This window comes from Anabrus simplex, chromosome 1 (genome assembly GCF_040414725.1).
Source record: "Anabrus simplex isolate iqAnaSimp1 chromosome 1, ASM4041472v1, whole genome shotgun sequence".
Taxonomy (NCBI): Eukaryota; Metazoa; Arthropoda; class Insecta; order Orthoptera; family Tettigoniidae; genus Anabrus; species Anabrus simplex.
The window spans coordinates 187,831,968-187,852,477 of NC_090265.1; the positions used below are offsets into that span (position 1 = coordinate 187,831,968).

Genomic DNA, 20,510 nt, shown 5'->3' on the forward strand with positions numbered 1-20,510 from the left:
TATTATAATTGGCTTTACATCGCACCGACACACGATAGGTCTTATGGTGACGATGGAATAGAAAAGGCCTAGGAGTTGAAAGGAAGCTGCTGTGGCTTTAATTAATCTACAACCTCAGCATTTGCCTGGTGCGAAAATGGGAAACCATGGAAAACCATTTTCAGGGTTGCCGACAGAGTGGTTCAAACTCACTATCTCCCAAATGCAAGCTCACAGCTGTGTGGCCCTAACCGCATGGCCAACTTGTTCGGTGATATATATAGAGGACACAAGTTGTCAAATAAGGAAGACTTACATAATTAAAATATATTTTATTTAATAAGTGGTAATTACAAAATTTATATGGCTTTGTTATTCAGAGGTTACGTAACACTAAAATCGAAACAAAACTTTCCGAGCACGGCCATTAGGAATACCTCCACGTAATCGAAGTCGTCGGATAGCTTCACGCAAATGTTTAGGTTGAAGAGGGCCAACTTCTCCCTGTGTCTCCATCACATCTAATGCTAGAACAAACAAAATTATTACACATGAGTGTAATATCACTCACACCTTCTCCCTCTATGTTTACATATCTTTAGAGCATACCTTCTTCAACAACTTCTCCAACAAATACTTTGGCAATACCAGACATTGCAATGACCACATTCTGAGATACTGAACAACCAGTAATAGTCTGCATTAACTGAAACATAAGAAATAGGACATGAAATTAATTGTACTAATTTTATATAGGTAGTGTATTTGTAAATTCTAAATAAAGAAAGAAAAAAAAAAAAAAAACTAAGAGGAGAAATAAATTAACAACAACATGGAGCATTTTAATGCTGAAAAACATAATATTCTGCAATGAGCATGCATATGAAGGAAGCTGAACACCGTTTTACTTCTATACAAAAAGGATCTCACAATCAGGATTACAGGCAAAGGGAAACTTTTTTTTTTGCTAGTTGCTTCACGTCGCACCGACACAGATAGGTCTTACGGCGATGATGGGATAGGGAGGGGCTAGGAGTGGGAAGGAAGCGGCCGTGGCCTTAATTAAGGTACAGCCCCAGCATTTGCCTGGTGTGAAAATGGGAAACCACGGAAAACCATCTTCAGGACTGCCGACAGTGGGGTTCGAACCCACTATCTCCCGAATACTGGATACTGGCCACACTTAAGCGACTGCAGCTATCGAGCTCAGTGGGAAACTTTTAAATGAATTAGAGAGTATATTCATCTTTTTGGACAAAACTTAATAAAGATCAGAATCTCAATGATGACACTGAAATCAGAAGTTCTCTACACACTTTTAATGCCTAAGATGTTAATTGCTGTTAATCCAAACCAGGATCCCTCGGTTATTTAAATGCTCAGAAGTAAAAGCTCTCTAAATACCAAATCAGCTCTTAATCCAAACAACCCCACTCCTATGTCAGCATCGACATGCAAAGCTCCGCCTACACCAGACAGGCCGCTGCTGAAACAGTAGGACGTACATAACGTCTGTTGAATGAGTAAGTACCCATTTTAAATATACAAGGAGTATTATATTATACCACCTATTCAATACAATCCACTGTTGTGTGGTTAAATGAGCATAGAAACTACCAAATTATAAGGTACATGTTTTGCCCCTCTTTTACTGAGCATCATCAGCCTTATTCAATCCTAAAACAAACATTGGTCTGAGGTCATTATCCAATTTATATAAACTATGCTGTTAAACGCTTAATAAAACTGACACTGTGGTTCCTTATACTGTATTTAGGGTACAAGGATACCTAGAAACACATATATACACACATTAAAATCAATTTTAAAAATACTGAAATGTTGGTCTAAAATAATTTTGTATCACATTGTTTCTTAGAAATATTCATGTCTGAATCTGAAGTGGATCATCTTCATAATTGCTTGAACAATAAGCAACACTTAGGGACCGGTGTGTTGAACCCAACGTTATCATTAGAAAGGATCAGTGTAACACAATGTGCGTAATGGGCGTGAGATCTGTTTTTAAAAAACATAAGAGTTAATGATGCACAGTCAAATTGAAGACAATATGGACTAAGTTATCATAACATGTGTTGTGTAGAATTCTTCGTTGATAACGAGTACTAATAAACATTGGGGTGTTGATCAGAATCGCTGCTGAACTTTTCAAAAGAGTGAGCTATAGGCCCAAATGACAATTTCATGGAAACGTAATGCCCCTTGTAGATGTAGACGACCATAGAAAGAAACGTGGATGTTCTGTAATGGAACTCAAAAAGGACTTGATGGTGTGTGATGGAACGTCGAATTTCACTAGAAAAATTTTTATATTTAAAATGGGTACTTACTCATTCAACAGATGTTATGTACGTCCTACTGTTTCAGCAGCACTAGCCTGTCTCGTGTTCCTACTCCTAGTGTTGTATCGATGCGGTAGAGGCGGTGGGGGATGCTGAAGGGGGCAGCAGGTAGGCGGAGCTTTGCATGTCAATTCTGACATAGGAGGGAGGTTGTTTGGAGGAGCAAGAGTAGATTTGGTATTTAGAGAGATAAGGTGAGCTTTTAATATGAACATAGCCTTTAGAACAACTAATATGACTCAAAACATATTCAATTATAATAAGATTAATTGTAATGATAGTAGATATTCAGGTTCTGGGGTCTACAGGTTAACATGTTCACAGTGTGGATTTTCGTATGTTGGACAGACTGGACGAAGTTTCCATACAAGGTACATGGAGCATTTTAATACTGAAAAACTCAATATTCTGCAATGAGCATGCATATGAATGAAGCTGGACACCGTTTTACTTCTATAGAAAAGAATCTCACAATCAGGAATACAGGCAAAGGGAAACTTTTTTTTGCAAGTTGCTTTATGTCGCACTTACGCAGATAGGTCTTATAGCGACAATGGGACAGGAAGGGGCTAGGAGTGGGAAGGAATCGGCCGTGGCCTTAATAAAGGTACAGCCCCAGCATTTTCCTGGTGTGACAATGGGAAACCACGGAAAACCATCTTCAGGGCTGTCAACAGTGGGGTTCGAACCCACTATCTCCCGAACACTGGACACTGGTCGCACTTAAGTGACTGCAGCCTATCGAGCTCGGTAGGGGAAACTTTTAAATGAGTTAGAGAGTATATTAATCTTTTTGCACAAAACATATAATAAAAAATCTCACTGACGACACTGAAATCAGAAGTCCTCTACACACTGTAACGCCTAAGATGTTAAGTGCTGTTAATCCAAACCATAATAAGATCCCTCGGTTATTTAAATCCTCAGAATTAAAAGCTCCCCTCATCTCTCTGAATACCAAATCTGCTCTTGCTCCTCCAAACAACCCCACTCCTATGTCAGCATCGACATGCAAAGCTCCGCCTACCTCCTTCTACCTCAGCATTCCCCACCGCCTCTACCGCATCAATACAACACTAGAAGTAGGAACACAAGACAGGCTAGCACTGCTGAAACAGTAAGACGGACATTGAATGAGTAAGTACCCATTTTAAATTTTTAAAAAAATCTAATGAAATTCCACGTTCCATCACACTCCATCAAGTCCTTTTTCAGTTCCGTTACAGAACATCCACGTTTCTTTCTATGGCCGTCTACATCTACAAGGGGCATTACGTTTCCATGAAATTGTCATTTGGGTCTATAGTTCACTATTTTGAAAAGTTTAGCAGCGATTCTGACCAACACCCCAATGTTTATTAGTACTCATTATCAACGAAGAATTCTACACAACACATGTTATGGTAACAGTCCATATCATCTTCAATATGACTACGCATCTTTAACTCATGTTTTTTAAAAACAGATCTTATACCCATTATGCACGTTGTGTTACACTGATCCTTTCTAATGATAACCTTGGGTTCATCACACTGGTGTTTCCTAAGTGTTGCTTATTGTTCAAGCAATTATGAAGAAGATCCACTTCAGATTCAGATACAAATATTTTTAAGAAACAATGTGATACAAAATTCCTTTAGACGAACATTTCAGTATTTTAAAAATTTATTTTCATGTGTGTTAGATATCCTTGTACCCTAAATACAGTATAAGGAACCACAGTGTCAATTTTATTAAGTGTTCAACAGCATAGTTTATATAAATTGGATAATGACCTCAGACCAACGTTTGTTTTAGGATTGAATAAGGCTGATGATGCTCAGTAAAAGAGGGGCGAAACATGTACCTTATAATTTGGTAGTTTCTATGCTCATTTAACCACACAACAGTGGACTGTATTGAATAGGTGGTGGCGGCTGGTGGTTTAAAAGTTCAGTGGTGCACAAATTTTACCATTGATATAACATGAATACAGGTTAATTTTCAAATCCAGATACATGAACAATATTTTATATTATTATAAATAAAACAAACATTTTACATTTCTATTTTCAGGAATATTACTACAACCCAGTAACATTTTTTCATTTAAAAACTCTTTTACCATATTGAAATGAAACACTCTGAGGTAGCCTAATTTCGGTATTGTATCTGGTTTCAAAATTAAACGTCGCATGGTCCTACCCAATCGTTTCACTTCGGATTTTTCTTCAGCAGTCCGTTGCGGAAACGGCCCAGACATTAGACTGACCGAATTCATGATCTGGCAAAATACCACTAACTGATAAAAACGCACAATATTAAAAACACACACGCTGACACGAATGTTTCACTTGTAAATAATATTTTTTCAAATTTAAGGATCACGGCAAATTATTTCCGAATCTACAACCTAAGCTATGTCCTTGGCCTCAGTAGGTCGTAGTTCCTTCCACCTTCCTGGTTTGTTGTCCACTAGTTGGCCCTACTGATATTTACGTATGTTTTGGTCGGCGGAGATCCGCGTAATTTCAGTTAATGTTTCTGAGTGTGTAGTGGTTTCTGATGTTGTGTAGTTGCTCTTAACTTCCTCTGTTATTGTGTTTAGTGCTTTGTTTTGTGTAACCACTGTAGTAAAGGTTACATTTGATGGTGCAGGGCGTGGTTTCGATCCACGAACCTCTGAGTTATGGGCTCAGCACGCTTCTACTACATAGTTCACCTGTGACAGTTTACACAGTGATATCAATAAGCTACTTAGCTTCTACGCACATAACAAACCTCACAACTATACTGAAAGAAACGGCGGTTTTTATTTTCGATTTTAAAGCCATTGGTTATATATCCAGCCACCGCCGTCTCAATCCTATATAGAGATTGAGACGGCGGTGTATCCAGCAGATGAACTTCCATCCAATGTCGCTAGGTGATATCCCTGTTCTATAACAGACTCTCACATTGAGCTCCAACGGTCTCTAGCGACTTGGTTAGTAGTTGGTTACGTAGGAGCACGGCCGACTGGATCCCTCGCTGCGCTCCAAGAAGCTAGATAGAGCGACGCATCAAGTCGGCCGTGGTAGGAGGACCCAGGTTGATAAACCTCCATTTAAGCAATGTATAAGAAGCCACGCCTATCTTTTCCTCTCCCTGCGCACCCCTCTAGCAGCCGGAAAGCACCTCTCAATCAGCCCCGCGCACTCCTCTGCCAGCCCAGGTTTCATCCCACCTCAGGCTGACTCTTTGGCTGCAAACTTTTTGGCTCCTGCAGTGAACATCTAAGAGTACCGGCTTGTAAAGTCTCCTGTAGTCAATATTTGCTCTTTCAAGCTCTTGAAAGGTTTGTCTTGTTGAATGAAAATACCGTACCTAGTTGAGTAATCCAAATTATAAAACTTTACCTAAAATAAACATAAAAAATTAATGGGGGTAGCGCAAACCTGCAACCTTATGGAGAAACCGCCCCTGGGTGGCATAATAAAATACTCCTTGTATAAACTTAGTGTCAAGTGGTGTGTTCCAAGTTGTCAGCAGAGAGATGGCGTGGAATGACATTATTAGACGAATAAGTTTCAGTGGTGTCTTTAAAAGTAGGAAAGATATGAAGATAAAGTTAGAATTCAAGAGGACAAATTGGGGCAAATATTTGTTTATAGGAATTTCCAATTTCTTTGAAATCATTTAAGGAAAGGCTAGGAAACAACAGATAGGGTATCTGCCACCTGAGCGACTGCCCTAAATGCAGATCAGTATTGACTGACTGATTGATAGCGCAATCATATAAGAAATTAGGCCTACCAGGGGCCTATTCCACAAAAGTATGATCTTGTACATTACAAGTAAATTATCTAGTAACTAGTACAAATACCAGAGTTTCTGTTCCACAAAAGAATTTTCTACAGTTTTACTTTACTACTCCATACTTACAAATTACCAGTAAATTTTTATAGGTGTGTTCCACGAAAGTACTAGTACTTGTAACTTAACCCATTAATGCCCAGAAAAGATTTTTTTCGAGTTTTTTGTACTTTTTCCAACATTACATCTATAACCGATCCTTGAAGCAAGAATACTTAAAAAATCTGAATATTTCAGTTTTTGGCGTATGATATATCATACGCTGGGCAGTAGGGGGTAATATATTACACCAAATATAGTTATGATTTACTTAGAACAAAAATAATTGATTGGAACATAAATTAGAACTAAAAACAGAATACTGATCTTATAGATGGAATTTAAATAATTCAGAACCCTCTGAGGCAAGGAATACTCGTGGGGAAAGGCCCTACTCCCCACCTATCATATGATGTGTTAGCATGATCTGAAGCGAACTTTGAAGCCTACTGTTGTTTTTGTAATACAACAGAAACTTATTAGTAACAGTAACCACAGGAAACATTGTATTGTTTGTTTTCATGATTCTCTCCATCACTTCATCGTGTGGAACTGAACAAAGCACTGGAATGAACTTACTGACACTCCACTCTTGAACGCATGATGGTTCTGGCACATCTCTCTCTGTAAACTTCACTGACTTCTTAAGCTCCTTGTTTACCCAATTTCTTACTTTCCTTACTTTCTTTTGTGGATTCCTGGATTTATTCCATTTGGAAGATACATCAATGGATTCTGTAATTGTAGGAACCTTCTGTAGTGGTACTTGATTCTCATCAGCTGCAGTAAATACTCTCTTTGAATTTTCAAAAATGCATACATCGAGTCACTCTTCTAAGCCACACGGAATTTTCTTCACCCTCTGGCCTTGATTTCCTGTCTAAGTACACACTTCCCTACATCCCAAGCTGTAGCACAATCATCATCACTAGGCCCATCGTCTTGATCACTGTCATTGCCATCAACAGCTCCCATAAGCACTAATCATATTTCATCTGCTTCTGAAAATGGGTCATTATCACAATCAACATTTTCTAAGCTGTCCAGAATGTTCAGAATGGCCTCCCCATCTGTTATTGTATTTTATCTGAAACTGATAAATTTCATCTTGCGAATGCCCAGTGTATGATATTTCATACGTTAAAAGATATTTGTGTTTGAATGCCATCTCGATCAGTGAAGATAGTAACTATCATACAAGGTCAAATCCTCATACTATTCCCGTAAAAAATATACTGAAATATGATTAATTTTTCATAGCTCAATTCCACAATAATTATAAATACTCACCGGTGCGTTATTTCTGTCAGCCTGCTGCGCTACCTGCACTTTCTTGCCAACTATCATCGTAACAGGAGGAAAACAACAATGCCATTAGCTAGGAAACATTATTTGCGTCCCTGATGCGCTAAATGATACCTTTAAAAATTGCAAAACACTCACGGTGACTTAGATATAACGCAATTTGGAAAGCACGTTTTGCGTATGATATATCATACGGTGGGCATTAGTGGGTTAAGAGTGAATTGGGAAGTATTCTCTACCAGTGAAAGGACAATAATATATAAATGTACTAGTGCTATTTAAATATACTTATCTCAGATACATTTTGATAAATATGTGGTCTAGCAGTAGTGGTAGTGATGGTGATGAAAATGAAAACTACCGTCTGTATAGGGAGAGAATAAATTTCCAGTTTAATACTGTATTTGAATACAATTAGCGTTTTAGGTTAAGCACAGTACAAGTGGAAGAACTTTTGATAGATATTGGGCATAGGTTAAAACATCCTACAAACAGAAATCAATTTCTCTCTTCTAAAGAACAGTTACTAACAACACTACATTGGCTAGGAAATGGTGGTTAGTACCATGGGATTGCAGATATGCATGGGATGGCAAAAATCATCGGTCTGTAGGTCAATACATTCTATGGTAGCTGCAATAAATGATATAAAATTTCCTCAAATTGTTCGTTGGCCTGAAAATACTGAACAAACATGTTCCAGGAAGGACATTCATGGAATCATTAATGAGCAGTATATTTCTTACATACGTCCAACTTTTCACCTCAAAAGCTCCATGAGCTTTTCCCAAGTCAAATATTTCCATCCAACCATTTATTTTGTCTTGTTTTTTTCAGACTCTTGCTGAATGCACCAAAAAGAATATCTTTCCTTCGTTCTATTTCCTTCAAAAATGAATAACTTTTGTGTCTCTTGACACCATTTTAACAATTCATGCAGAGTTTGCAGTTTTGTAACAATTAAGTTTGGCGGCCGAATATCGTTATTAGCGGCACCTGATTCCTAATGTCAGAACAAGGTATGTTAGACTATCGTCGAACATATGTGAGGATCGCGGAAGAAGAGAATGGGTGATGATAACAGAGTAATTTCCTAAAATCAAAGAAATAAACTGAACATTGTAGCATTAAGAAATTCACAGAAATAGTAGAGTTCTTTGAATCTTTGCTGCATAACTTACCTTAAAATACGATATTATGATAAATGAGGCAAGCATAACCTAATTCAACGAATGGAATACGAAGATAAATAGTTGATTCATGCTATGAAGTAGTATGTTTATTGATAGGTCATCACTTGTAAAACTTGTAACAATTCACTGGTAATATACAAGAGACTTTCAATCTTTTGTGGAACAGAAATGTACAACTCATACATTACAAGAAGCCACACTAGTAACTTGTAATGTACAAGAACATACTTTTGTGGAATAGGCCCCAGGTTATACATGGTAGAGACTACATGAGTAATAATAATAATAACTTAAATGTTTCCACCTTTTCAATACAATATATTCACAAATTTACAAAATTATACGGTACTAGTTTCGACCCATCTAGGGGTCATCATCAGCCGTATTGGAGCAAAGATCATTTGTGGCGAAATCCTAAGACAATATTATTTTAAAGAATAACAAGTGAAATGAGATGTTATGGTAATAGTTAATAATACAAGGAATATACATAATAAGAGGTTTTTAACAAAGAATAAAGTATAAATGGGGTGTTGTAAAAATTATAATCATGGAAATCAGTAAGTTCTTGTATTGAAATGAAATATGGCTTAGGAAGAGGGCTTAAGGTGGGGCTGAAGGGTGCGGGAGAAAGTGTAATTGTCTTGGAAAAGTACCTTTGATTAAATTTAGGATTGAGTTTAGGTTGGCTGCATTATTGTTTCTGAGGAAAGTGATAAATAGATCGAAGAGTATGTTGGGTTTCTCTGAGATTTCATTGAGATTGTGACTGGCATTAAAGTATTGGTCTAGGTGTATGTAGTAATTTTCCATTATGCCAGTCACAATCTCAATGAAATCTCAGAGAAACCCAACATACTCTTCGATCTATTTATCACTTTCCTCAGAAACAATAATGCAGCCAACCTAAACTCAATCCTAAATTTAATCAAAGGTACTTTTCCAAGACAATTACACTTTCTCCCGCACCCTTCAGCCCCACCTTAAGCCCTCTTCCTAAGCCATATTTCATTTCAATACAAGAACTTACTGATTTCCATGATTATAATTTTTACAACACCCCATTTATACTTTATTCTTTGTTAAAAACCTCTTATTATGTATATTCCTTGTATTATTAACTATTACCATAACATCTCATTTCACTTGTTATTCTTTAAAATAATATTGTCTTAGGATTTCGCCACAAATGATCTTTGCTCCAATACGGCTGATGATGACCCCTAGATGGGTCGAAACTAGTACCGTATAATTTTGTAAATTTGTGAATATATTGTATTGAAAAGGTGGAAACATTTAAGTTATTATTATTATTACTTATATATTGTTCAATACGGACCAAAAACATGAAATTCATAACCATCAGAGACTACATGTGATTATGATTCCTCCTCCTTTGAATTTATATTTCAACACAAAATGTAATGTTTGTTACATGTTAGTAAGTTAATAGAATATCAGTATAATACCTATCTCTCTTATATGAAATGATGCTTTGGTTTTAAAGCATTCTTGTTAATGTGTGAAATACCTCTTTCATATTACCATGCAGAGGTTTTTAAACTGTATTTTATTAACTGGACTCATCATTAATAATTAAAGTAGCACAATCATATGAGAAATTAGGCCTAGCAGGTTATACATGGTGTAGGCTACATTTGCTTATGATCTCCCTTCCTTTGAATTTATATTTCAACTCAATGTTTCATACATACGAGTAAGTTAATGGAATACTTAAGTAGGCCTACCGATATCTCTTCTACAATTTACAATGCTGATATATCCTGTAACGATCTGAATGACCCCGTTGCATAACATCTCAGAGCAATCAGCAATTGCTGCATTGGAAACGGGTGAATTTCGTCCTGCAGGCCTACGGTATTCTAACCTCTTTTCTATCTCTTCGCGTACTTTCCTTGCGACAGGTTTAGATAACCTATATCGCCCCAAAAACTGCATTTCTGTTAGTTCAAGTATGTCATTTTCTTTTCCATGAAACTTCCTGTCTCTCAGCATTTTGAAGGTAAACTACAGAGCACCTGAGCACCCAACACAAAATCTCTTCCAGCCATTTTTATTTTAACAACGTTAAGCAGCTTAACGGGTTGAGAGTGCAATGTTAAATTAACGGAGAGTTTGATGCTTGTTGTTTCAAGTAACATCAAAGGTCATCGTCCCAATGGAGAGTTTAACGGCGTGCTAGCGTTAATGAAGTTTGGTGAAACAGCCATTCGGTTTAACGTGACGTTAAATCCTTAATGGAATTTGATGAAACCGGCCCTTAATCTTTAATTACTAACTGCAACAGGGGACTTACCTAAAAAAAAAAAAGAGCCATAGATGGCCTACTTCTGAAAAACAAGACTGACAAAGGATGTCCGTAACTATCGGCTGAATAGCATCTTGCCTATATTGTCAAAAGCTTTAGAATTCATAGTTCACAAGGATATTACTGAGCCCTTATTGAAGTGCTCATTTAATTGATCAGTCATTTATTCAAATGTACAGTGAATATTCCATTTTTATTAAGTACTAGTAACTGGCAGGAAACATCTACATTCAGCAGCACGTCACAATTTCTGCAGGGAGCTTGAAGCTCGGATTTGTTTGCTCACCAACTAAGTTTGGAAGGTGGAATTTTGACATGAAGCACACAAAGCCGAACAAGGGAACAATAGAATTCCAACAGACAATATTTCGGATGCCCGGGTGAGAGGCTAGGGTCACTTATGAGAAATGTTTGAAGTAAGCGACAGGTACGTGATGCGTCGAGCCAATGAAACGATAGAGCCACCGTCGATGTGGCTAGGCATTGGTCTAGGGAAAAGATGGCCCCAATCGAGGATACGACGGCGTCTTTGAGGACGAGTTAATAAAAACGATGACCGCGTCAGTTAGTTACCCTATTATTCGGTGAGATTCTGTGCAGGTAACATCATAAGAAGAAGTTTTTATTTACGCGAGTGATCGTGTGGGGACTCGTAAGATTTTGTTGAAAGACGCTCAGTCTACATTTGATATACTCAAGTTTTCTAATACTGGGAGAATGGCATTTAACTTACGATTACCAAAGGGAGAGAACAGTTCCATTTAATCATTTCAAAGTGCATAGTAGCCTGCCTGTGTAAATCATTTTCCGAGGGCATAAACTTTACCATTTTCAGTTCAGCCGTTTATAATATGGGAAATATTTGACCTAGTTACGGGAGTAGATAAGAGAAGCGGTTCCGCGACTGAATGGGAACTGGTTTCACGGTTGGTGGAATTTACCCCCGGCTGTAGTATTCTTGTAACTGGCCGGTTGATCTTGACCTAGTATCTACATCGTGAGCGAGGGGATGTTTTAGACGACATCCAGAAGCAGAAGCAGCAACGGAAAATACATCACCTTTCTACCCTCGATCATCGATATGGCGGGCTAAAAAGCAAGATGGGGTCGGCTGTCTCCTGAGGACGAGCGGCCATCAGTCAACATAACAGATGAGTACAGTGTTTTAATGTAATTATGTGAGCGTGAACGTGTTTAATGTTGCAAAAGGGATAGGTTAGCTTGATATTTAATTTCTGTAGATGTAGCTTTGTTTGGAAGGACTACGTCCTATTTACAGTAAATGATAGGAAGCTCCTTAATGTAAATATAAATTTGTAACGTAAATGTGGACCGTTTGCATGAGGTCGCAGCTTGCTTTCCTACATTTTATTCTGATTTGTTTAGCTGAGTGGTTAGTGTCATTTCTTTTACGAGTCAGCTTCTTATTTTAGCCTCATATATTTTGATTTGTTTGTTTTGGTGTTTGAGACGCAGTGTAGGTCTCGGGGCATACTTGTCAATGTAAATAAGGATTCAAAGTCAGGAAGGACTAGATTAATGTATTATTAATGGGAGCTCAAAGTGTACGGAAACATGCCGTCACGTTTTCTGGGATTTATTGCATGATGTGTGAATGAGAGAGTGTAAGACGGTGGAGTGTGGATCCACAAAGTTGTTAGCGTCATCTTCACGACTATTTTGTATATCTAGGTGGTAAATTAATTATTGATTCACGAGTTCCACGAACGCAGTTTCATATTTAGAGTTCCGAATATTAGAATAAAATTTCTGTAAAATGTATTATTATTATTATTATTATTATTATTATTATTATCATTATCAATATGAGTTTCGCGCGATGTGGATTGAGATATTTCAGTAACTTTCCGATGTTCAGACATGATCGATTGTCAATGAGGCAATTTCTTAGTTTCAGTTTAACATATTTATTACAGAGTTGGCCACTTTATTATTCATGTTTACTTTGAGCGAGACTGCTTTGACTTGTGACCAGCGTGGTCAGGTTTCTTTCATGCGAGCGAATGTTAGACGACGTCCTTCATATTTCTTCAGTTTTACGCAACTTTAGGGCATGTGATATTATTATTTGGGGTGATTTTGCATAAGAGGACACGTTCCTCATCTGAAAGGCCTGCATTTTCTTGATTGTGTGACTTGCCTCAGATAGACTGCTGAGCACCGGGCGAGTTGGCCGTGCGCGTAGAGGCGCGCGGCTGTGAGCTTGCATCCGGGAGATAGTAGGTTCGAATCCCACTATCGGCAGCCCTGAAGATGGTTTTCCGTGGTTTCCCATTTTCACACCAGGCAAATGCTGGGGCTGTACCTTAATTAAGGCCACGGCCGCTTCCTTCCAACTCCTAGGCCTTTCCTATCCCATCGTCGCCATAAGACCTATCTGTGTCGGTGCGACGTAAAGCCCCTAGCAAAAAAAAAGACTGCTGAGCAGCGTGTATAAAGGGTTGGACCCTGTGGTTTTGGTATTGCAGCTTTATTTTTTTATTTGAGCGGCCTATACTTCGTGATTTTATTGTTCTGTCCATGTCTCTACGGTTGTTGTAGCCGACGAGAGTTTTATATCACGACGTTTGTTTCGGATTTTCTTTTACGATATAACCGCGGAGGAATATTTTGTGTCATGTATCTCTTCCAGGTTACAACGTTGAAATAGGTGTTGGAAGGTAAAGCCTACTCTGTCACTTTTTTTAAATTTTTTAAAAATTGATTTTGTATCACGTAATTTTCAGGAACCTGCGTTGAATAGGAAGTGTTGCTTAAAGTGTAATTAGGTTTCCTTTTATTTTCGTTGAGGCTTTAAGTGGATGCGAGTTGTGTGAATGCCGCATGCTTTCCTTGGTGAACCCTGGAAAATATGATATGTTTTTGTTTCTTTGAATATATATATATATATATATTGCCATTTACATGTTTTGTTTGGTGTGGTTCCTATCCACATTGTTTGCTGTGCTCATGAGATTGCTCATGACTCCAGGATGTATATATGTTGTGCGTAGGATGTTTTACCACTCAGCGTGTTATATATTGTACAGTTAGGTTAGTTCCCCCCACCCCTTTTGCGCATTAGATCACGTCCTTTCTTAAGGTTAGGGACCCCACTGCAATGTCAAGTGTGCAGAAATGGGGAACGTACTCATCTACAGTTAAAAGTGTTAACAAAAAGTAAAGCCAGGAGCGTGGTGCGCGCACGCAAGCCCATATGTTAAATTACTTTTTTTTTTAAACTTAAAAATTTGATTTGATATGTTAAGTATGTGTGTCGGCATACTTGTGAATTTGTAAAATATTCTGATTCTCAAGATGGACTTTATCCAGCTTAAAAAAAAAAAAAACACCTGAGTCATGTAAATCTATTTATTTGATACTTTGCTATTTTTAAAATATTTATCTTGTTTATTTTTAATAAACAGATTTTCCTCCAAAACTGACGTCATGCTTCGCCTTGCTTTATTTGTAGTTTTAATTGACCTCACTGTGTCCGTATTTAGTTATATGTTCCCTGTCAAGATCCAAGGTGTATGTATTTTTAGGGCATTATTTTTATCATATTTCGGACTGAGCACGCCTCGGATCGGCTGACTAGTCTGGGGCAAGTTACCTTGATGGTAGAAACGGGGACATCTCTTCCAGCCATTTTTATTTTAACAACGTTAAGCAGCTTAACGGGTTGAGAGTGCAATGTTAAATTAACGGAGAGTTTGATGCTTGTTGTTTTAAGGGCCCTAACATCAAAGGTCATCGGCCCAATGGAGAGTTTAACGGCGTGCTAGCGTTAATGAAGGTTGGTGAAACAGCCATTCAGTTTAATGTGACGTTAAATCCTTAACGGAATTTGATGAAACCGGCCCTTAATCTTTAATTACTAAGTGCAATAGGGGACTTTCCTAAAAAAAAAAATTGGAAAAAGGCCATAGATGGCCCACTTCTATAAAACAAGACTGGCAAAGGATGTCCGTAACTATCAGCTGAATAGTATCTTGCCTATATTGTCAAAAGCTTTAGAATTCATAGTTCACAAGGATATTACCAACTATTTTACTCAACACAATCTCTCTGATATCGACCATTCCAGCTTTAGATCAAGACAAAATACTTGCAAATACACTAACATAGGTGACTGATGAGTTGATGACATAAGGCAAGCTATGGACAATAAACAACTCACAGCTCTGGTAATATTGGACTTCAGTAAAGCTTTCAACACTGTTGACAGAGTCATACTTATATCCAAATTAAGGAGTTAAATTTCTCCAGGAGTGTGCTTAAGTGGATAAGAACCTATCTCACTGGCTGCTGGCAAAGAGTGCTTAACATAACAACGAATATTCAAATTGGCGTAGAGCTAATGTGGGCACACTGGACCCTCTATTTTTCTCTTCGTATTGAAATGGCATAGCTTCCAGACTAAAACACTGTAAATACCACTTACTTGCAAATGACTTACAGTCATACATAGTAAACCAGAAAACCTACACTTAGAAACACTACACCTGAATGAAGACTTGATAACCATAGACATATGGGCGAACAATCATAGATCAATAAATGGAATATTCGTTTAATATTTGATGAAAATCTGTCCTGGTCTGTCCACAATGTATCTATGTATAGAACAATATACAGAATGCTACATTGTCTCAATGAATTTTATTTCTCTTTCCCTCTTAAACTGAAGAAAATGCTCTCTGAATCACTTGCATTAACTCATTTTGAGTATTGCAATACAGTTTATAATAACCTAGGAGTAGAATGCGGAAGGAAAATACAGTGTGCTCAAAATGATTGTGTGATCTTTACCTGCGGGGTTTGTTACTCTGACCATGTCACTGCGTCATATAAGCGGCTTGGTTGGCCTCCGGTTGCTAGAGCACTGCACTCTGTTTTCTGGATAATATTGTTTTCTCAACCAGCCTATCTCTGTGATCGCATCAAACTCCTCTCCACAGACCATAAAAAGAATACTTCATCCTGCAGCACCGTGTGTTTATCCTTTCCTGTACACAGAATGATAATCCACACTAAATGGAATCTCCTACCAGTGGACGTCAGAAGCACGTCTAGCAACTCTGCTTTTAAATACGCCTGCGTTAAAGTACTACAAAAACCTGAACGAATCACCTAGTTGTGACTTCAAAACTCCTACTTCCCATTTATCATTATTTACCTGTTATTGTCCGACTCGTTGGCTGAATGGTCAGCGTACTGGTCTTCGGTTCAGAGGGCCCCGGGTTCGATTCCCGGCCGGGTCAGGGACTTTAACCTTCATTGGTTAATTCCAATGGCCCGGGGGCTGGGTGTTTGTGCTGTCCCCAACATCCTTGCAACTCACACACCACACATAACACTATCCTCCACCACAATAACACGCAGTTACCTACACATGGCAGATGCCGCCCACCCTCATCGGAGGGTCTACCTTGCAAGGGCTGCACTCGGCTAGAAATAGCCACACGAAATTATTATTATTATTACCTGTTATTTTCATAGATCATTTTCTTCCTTTCTTTTTACTATTCCTTCTCTTCTCTCTCGGTATCTTCTTGAAATCTGTATCATTTCGACACCTTTCAATCAATAAATCTAGCAGATTTAGATTAAGTATTTTTACATTTTGAGGGTTGAAGGGGTAGTATGTTGTCCTGTGGGTTCACTTCTTGCTGGTGGAAGTGTACTAATAAAACTCAGGAAATGCCATTTATTCCTATGAAGTCCGATATGTGCACGTCAACGCCATGGCCCCTGAGTGTTCACGGCTAAGTCATGTAAGGGCGAACAAGCAAGTTCCTGATGCTTCAAAATGGGACCCACCAGCTAAGGGAGACAATCCCGAAAGAAAACATCGGCCCTCCAGGATTGCTGGGGGTTGGCGTAGGGCTGACAACCAAATCTGTAAAAACTCTTGTTACGAAATCTGAGGAAGAAATTGCTGACCTGACCTCTTTACAACAACCTCGCAAACGTTTAAAGGACTTGAGGATTGGTTCGTGCAATGTTTTGAGAGAGGATGTAAAGATAATTGGAATCAAGAATTGGAGAAGCTCTGCACTTAATAGGAAAGAATGGGGAAAACTTCTTCAGAAAGCCAAGGCCCACAGAGGGCTGTCGTGCCAGTGATGATAATTTTTATATTTTACTAGATTTAATATAACTGGCATTCATATCTACTCAGTTTTAATGTTCATATGTTTGTTATGTACAGACTGTATGTGCTTTGTATATATGAAACAATTCTATCTTAATATCACTAGGTTAGAATATTTATTCATACTATTACTTTTATTATTGTTAACATTTCTTTCATTTATATTATTATTATTTGCATAATTTAAAAGTAGTTATTAGTACAAGCATATTAGGTTAAGAATGCATTAGTGTTTGCAGATGATGTTGCCATTTGGGGAGAAACAGAGCAAGAAGTCCAAAGTAAATTAGGTTGCTGGGTCAACAAATTTAAGGAATATAAGTTAACTGTGAGTAAGAAGAAAACAGTAGAAATGAAATTGAGTAGAACACCCAGCAAATGTGACCTCAAACTTCATGGAGAGAGAATTGAAAGTGTAGAAAGCTTCAGCTATCTTGGAAGTATTATATCAAACCAGGGGAGTACTAAATTGGAAATCCAGAACAGAGTGACAAAAGGTTCCATGTTCTTCTATCAGGTATGAAATCTAGTGTGGGACAAAGCAGTTCCCATAAAATCCAAACAAACAATGTTCAAATCTTACCTCCTGCCAATCATGGCATATGGGTTGGAGACCTGTATGTTATTGAAAAGAGACATCAGCAAACTGCAAGCATGTGAAATAAAATTTTTACGATCTGCTATACAAAAAACAAGAAGAAACAGAATGAGAAATGAGTGCATTAGAAATGACATGGAAGTGACCTGTACGATGGAAGAAAGACTACGCATTGCACAGTTGAAATGGTTTGGGCATGTGCAAAGGATAGAAGAGACTAGAACCTTCAGACAATACTTCAAAATGGCAGTACCTGGAAGGAGACCTGTTGGACGTACCAGAAGAAAGTGGCTAGACTAAATAAATGCAGACCTTATCGAGAAAGGAACAACACTGTAGGATGTGAAAGGAGAAGACCTCTATAATGACAGGAACCGATAGATGCATATTGTCCACAAAAGTCCTACCCGGCCCGCTGGAAGGATACCCAGATGATGATGATGATATTAGATTAAGACTGGTTAAGCGTAAAAAAGGCAGTACATCCCTAACTTTGCCAGGATAAACAAAACACTAAATTTTATCTTTCTTAACTCTAGCCTGAATCAAAAAATTTGAATATGTTGAAGAAGATGCAAAATCATTCTTTTTCATTTCCCCTTGGCCAGCTCCTGCCAGGTCGGGGTGTTGATGGTATACCATCACTCACTTTTAGGCTATTGTTACGATGGGGTCACCACTCCCAAAGGAAGATTCAGAATGATATTTCATTGCCTCCATGTCCAGATTGAGTTCCTAGTCAAAGATTTGCTGTATTTACAGTTCTATTAAAATAACCTGCATGATCAGACAGCTCGCAGCATGGTGGTTCCAGATGGCAGTTACTATGGCAATCAGTACATGCCTATCATTTGAGCCAATCCCACATAGTCGCGCGCTCTCCCTTTCCCCACCTTCTGTCTTAAAGCTCTGATGTGGTCAGTCTAAGTTTCATGTTAAAAATTAGTATAATGCTGAAAATGGGCTTTGGCTAACAGTGGCTACTTTTGAGTGATAACATTATCTGTTTTATGCATTTCTGAAATCAACTAAACATTTATAGTGCAAGTGTGTTTGTGTTAATAAGTATATTTTTATCAAGACTGTGCATGCGTTTAGTGTACAGAGTGGGCGAGAAGTCCCCATACCCCTGTAAATGTTTAGTATAAAATGTTATTTAGGTTATGTTATTTATGTATTAAGTGTCCAATATACAGTATCTGTATGTTCCCCATCATGCTGTAAACACAGTTCTATATGCCTCCATGTTCTGCTTAACATATTTCTGAGCATGTCCGGTGTTATAGTGCAAAATTTATCCTCAACAGCATTGCGCAGTTCTTTGTTTGTAGCATAACAACATGCAGATACATGTGCCTTAATGACTCCCCATAACCATATGCATTCTGTGAGGCCTCTTTCCTCAACCTGAGGTATTAACCATGTATGGAACACGTGTAAATAATTTGAGCCATTCACAATCCCTTCAAAAACGTACAGTCCAAGCAGATGTGATGTCATCACTGCCCATATTGTGTGAGGCAGGTTCCTTTCCAACTCAACTCTGAAATGAGGATTCTCTTTGGCCCACAGGACAACATTTCTAGCACTGAGCTGCAATAAATTAGCACATTCATTTGAAACCATAACCTTGGCATTGCTCACTGCATTTGGGAATTTAATTAACAAAGCATGGCATGCTAAAACACGCTTATTCCGGTCTGTCAAAAAGGTCTTAACTTAATGTCTTTTTTAATGTAATGTCACCTTGTTGTCCTCGGTATACCAAGTTCCAAAGCAAGTTTACACATCGACTTCATAGGATATTGTTCAATCGAAGCACAGACTCCAGCACATATTTCTTCTCGTATCTTCTTCCTTCCACGATGCGGCCTGTCTAACACTGCCCGAGGCAAGCACATCTGTCCCAATCAATAAGTGTGGCTTTTCGCGGTGGAGCCTTATTAAATTTTTCCTGGAATGCTCCCATAATCTGTCTCATTGTTTGCTCTGTGTGTGTCGTTCATGCACTCACACACTTGCCACTAACCGCTCCTCAATAGTGTAACTCATCATGTCTAGAAGTACGGGCCGGGAAAGCATCAATGTTAACAGAGTAACTCTTACCGCTTGTGTAGTAATGTATCCTCTAACTGCTGGGATATCCAAAAACAGAGCTTTAGGTCCAGCAGCCAATGTTGTTTTCTTAGCACCACCCAGATATCACGTGTAAGGTACTTTAAGGTTAAACCGCAGTTGCTCCGACCAGGCGATGGCTGTTACCATCCACAATGAGAAAGGATTTCAAGAATGGAAGAAGTCCATTGCTATGTTTGTGGACCTAACATCAGCATATGGCACTGTTTGGTGTAAAGCAATGATAATGAAATTCCTGAAAATAATTCCTTGCAAGCCCTTCACCACACTACTGAACAACATTATATCCAACAGAATGTCTGAAGTGCATCTATATGGTAAAATAAGTAAGTCTTATAGACGTAACATACCTGCCAATTTTTACGGTTTGTCCGTAAAATTTACGGGAAGACAGTGTGTCTGACGGTTTTACGTACCAAGATCCTCTTTTTAAAATTCGTGTCAGAACAAGCTTCCGCATGCCGCCGATACACGCTGTGTGACCAGTGAATATTCGATACATCGCTCTGATTTATATTCATCTGATCGTTACAGTCTTTGACTGGGAATACGGGATGCGTCCTGAATCCCATAG

The 20,510-nt window shown here is 38.3% G+C and overlaps 1 protein-coding gene across 1 annotated transcript in view; it reads right to left on the reverse strand.

Moving 5' to 3' along the window:
* Positions 1 to 296: 296 nt before the first annotated feature.
* The window catches only part of Taf11 (TATA-box binding protein associated factor 11), a 70,966-nt gene continuing 50,752 nt past the window's right edge, over positions 297 to 20,510 (reverse strand). The window contains exons 3-4 of the mRNA XM_067140156.2: positions 589 to 685; positions 297 to 506 (exon numbers count right to left, since the gene is read on the reverse strand). Of these exons, the coding sequence (XP_066996257.1) occupies positions 373 to 506; positions 589 to 685 (231 nt within the window). The 3' untranslated portion in view covers positions 297 to 372. The remainder of the gene's footprint in view (positions 507 to 588; positions 686 to 20,510) is intronic.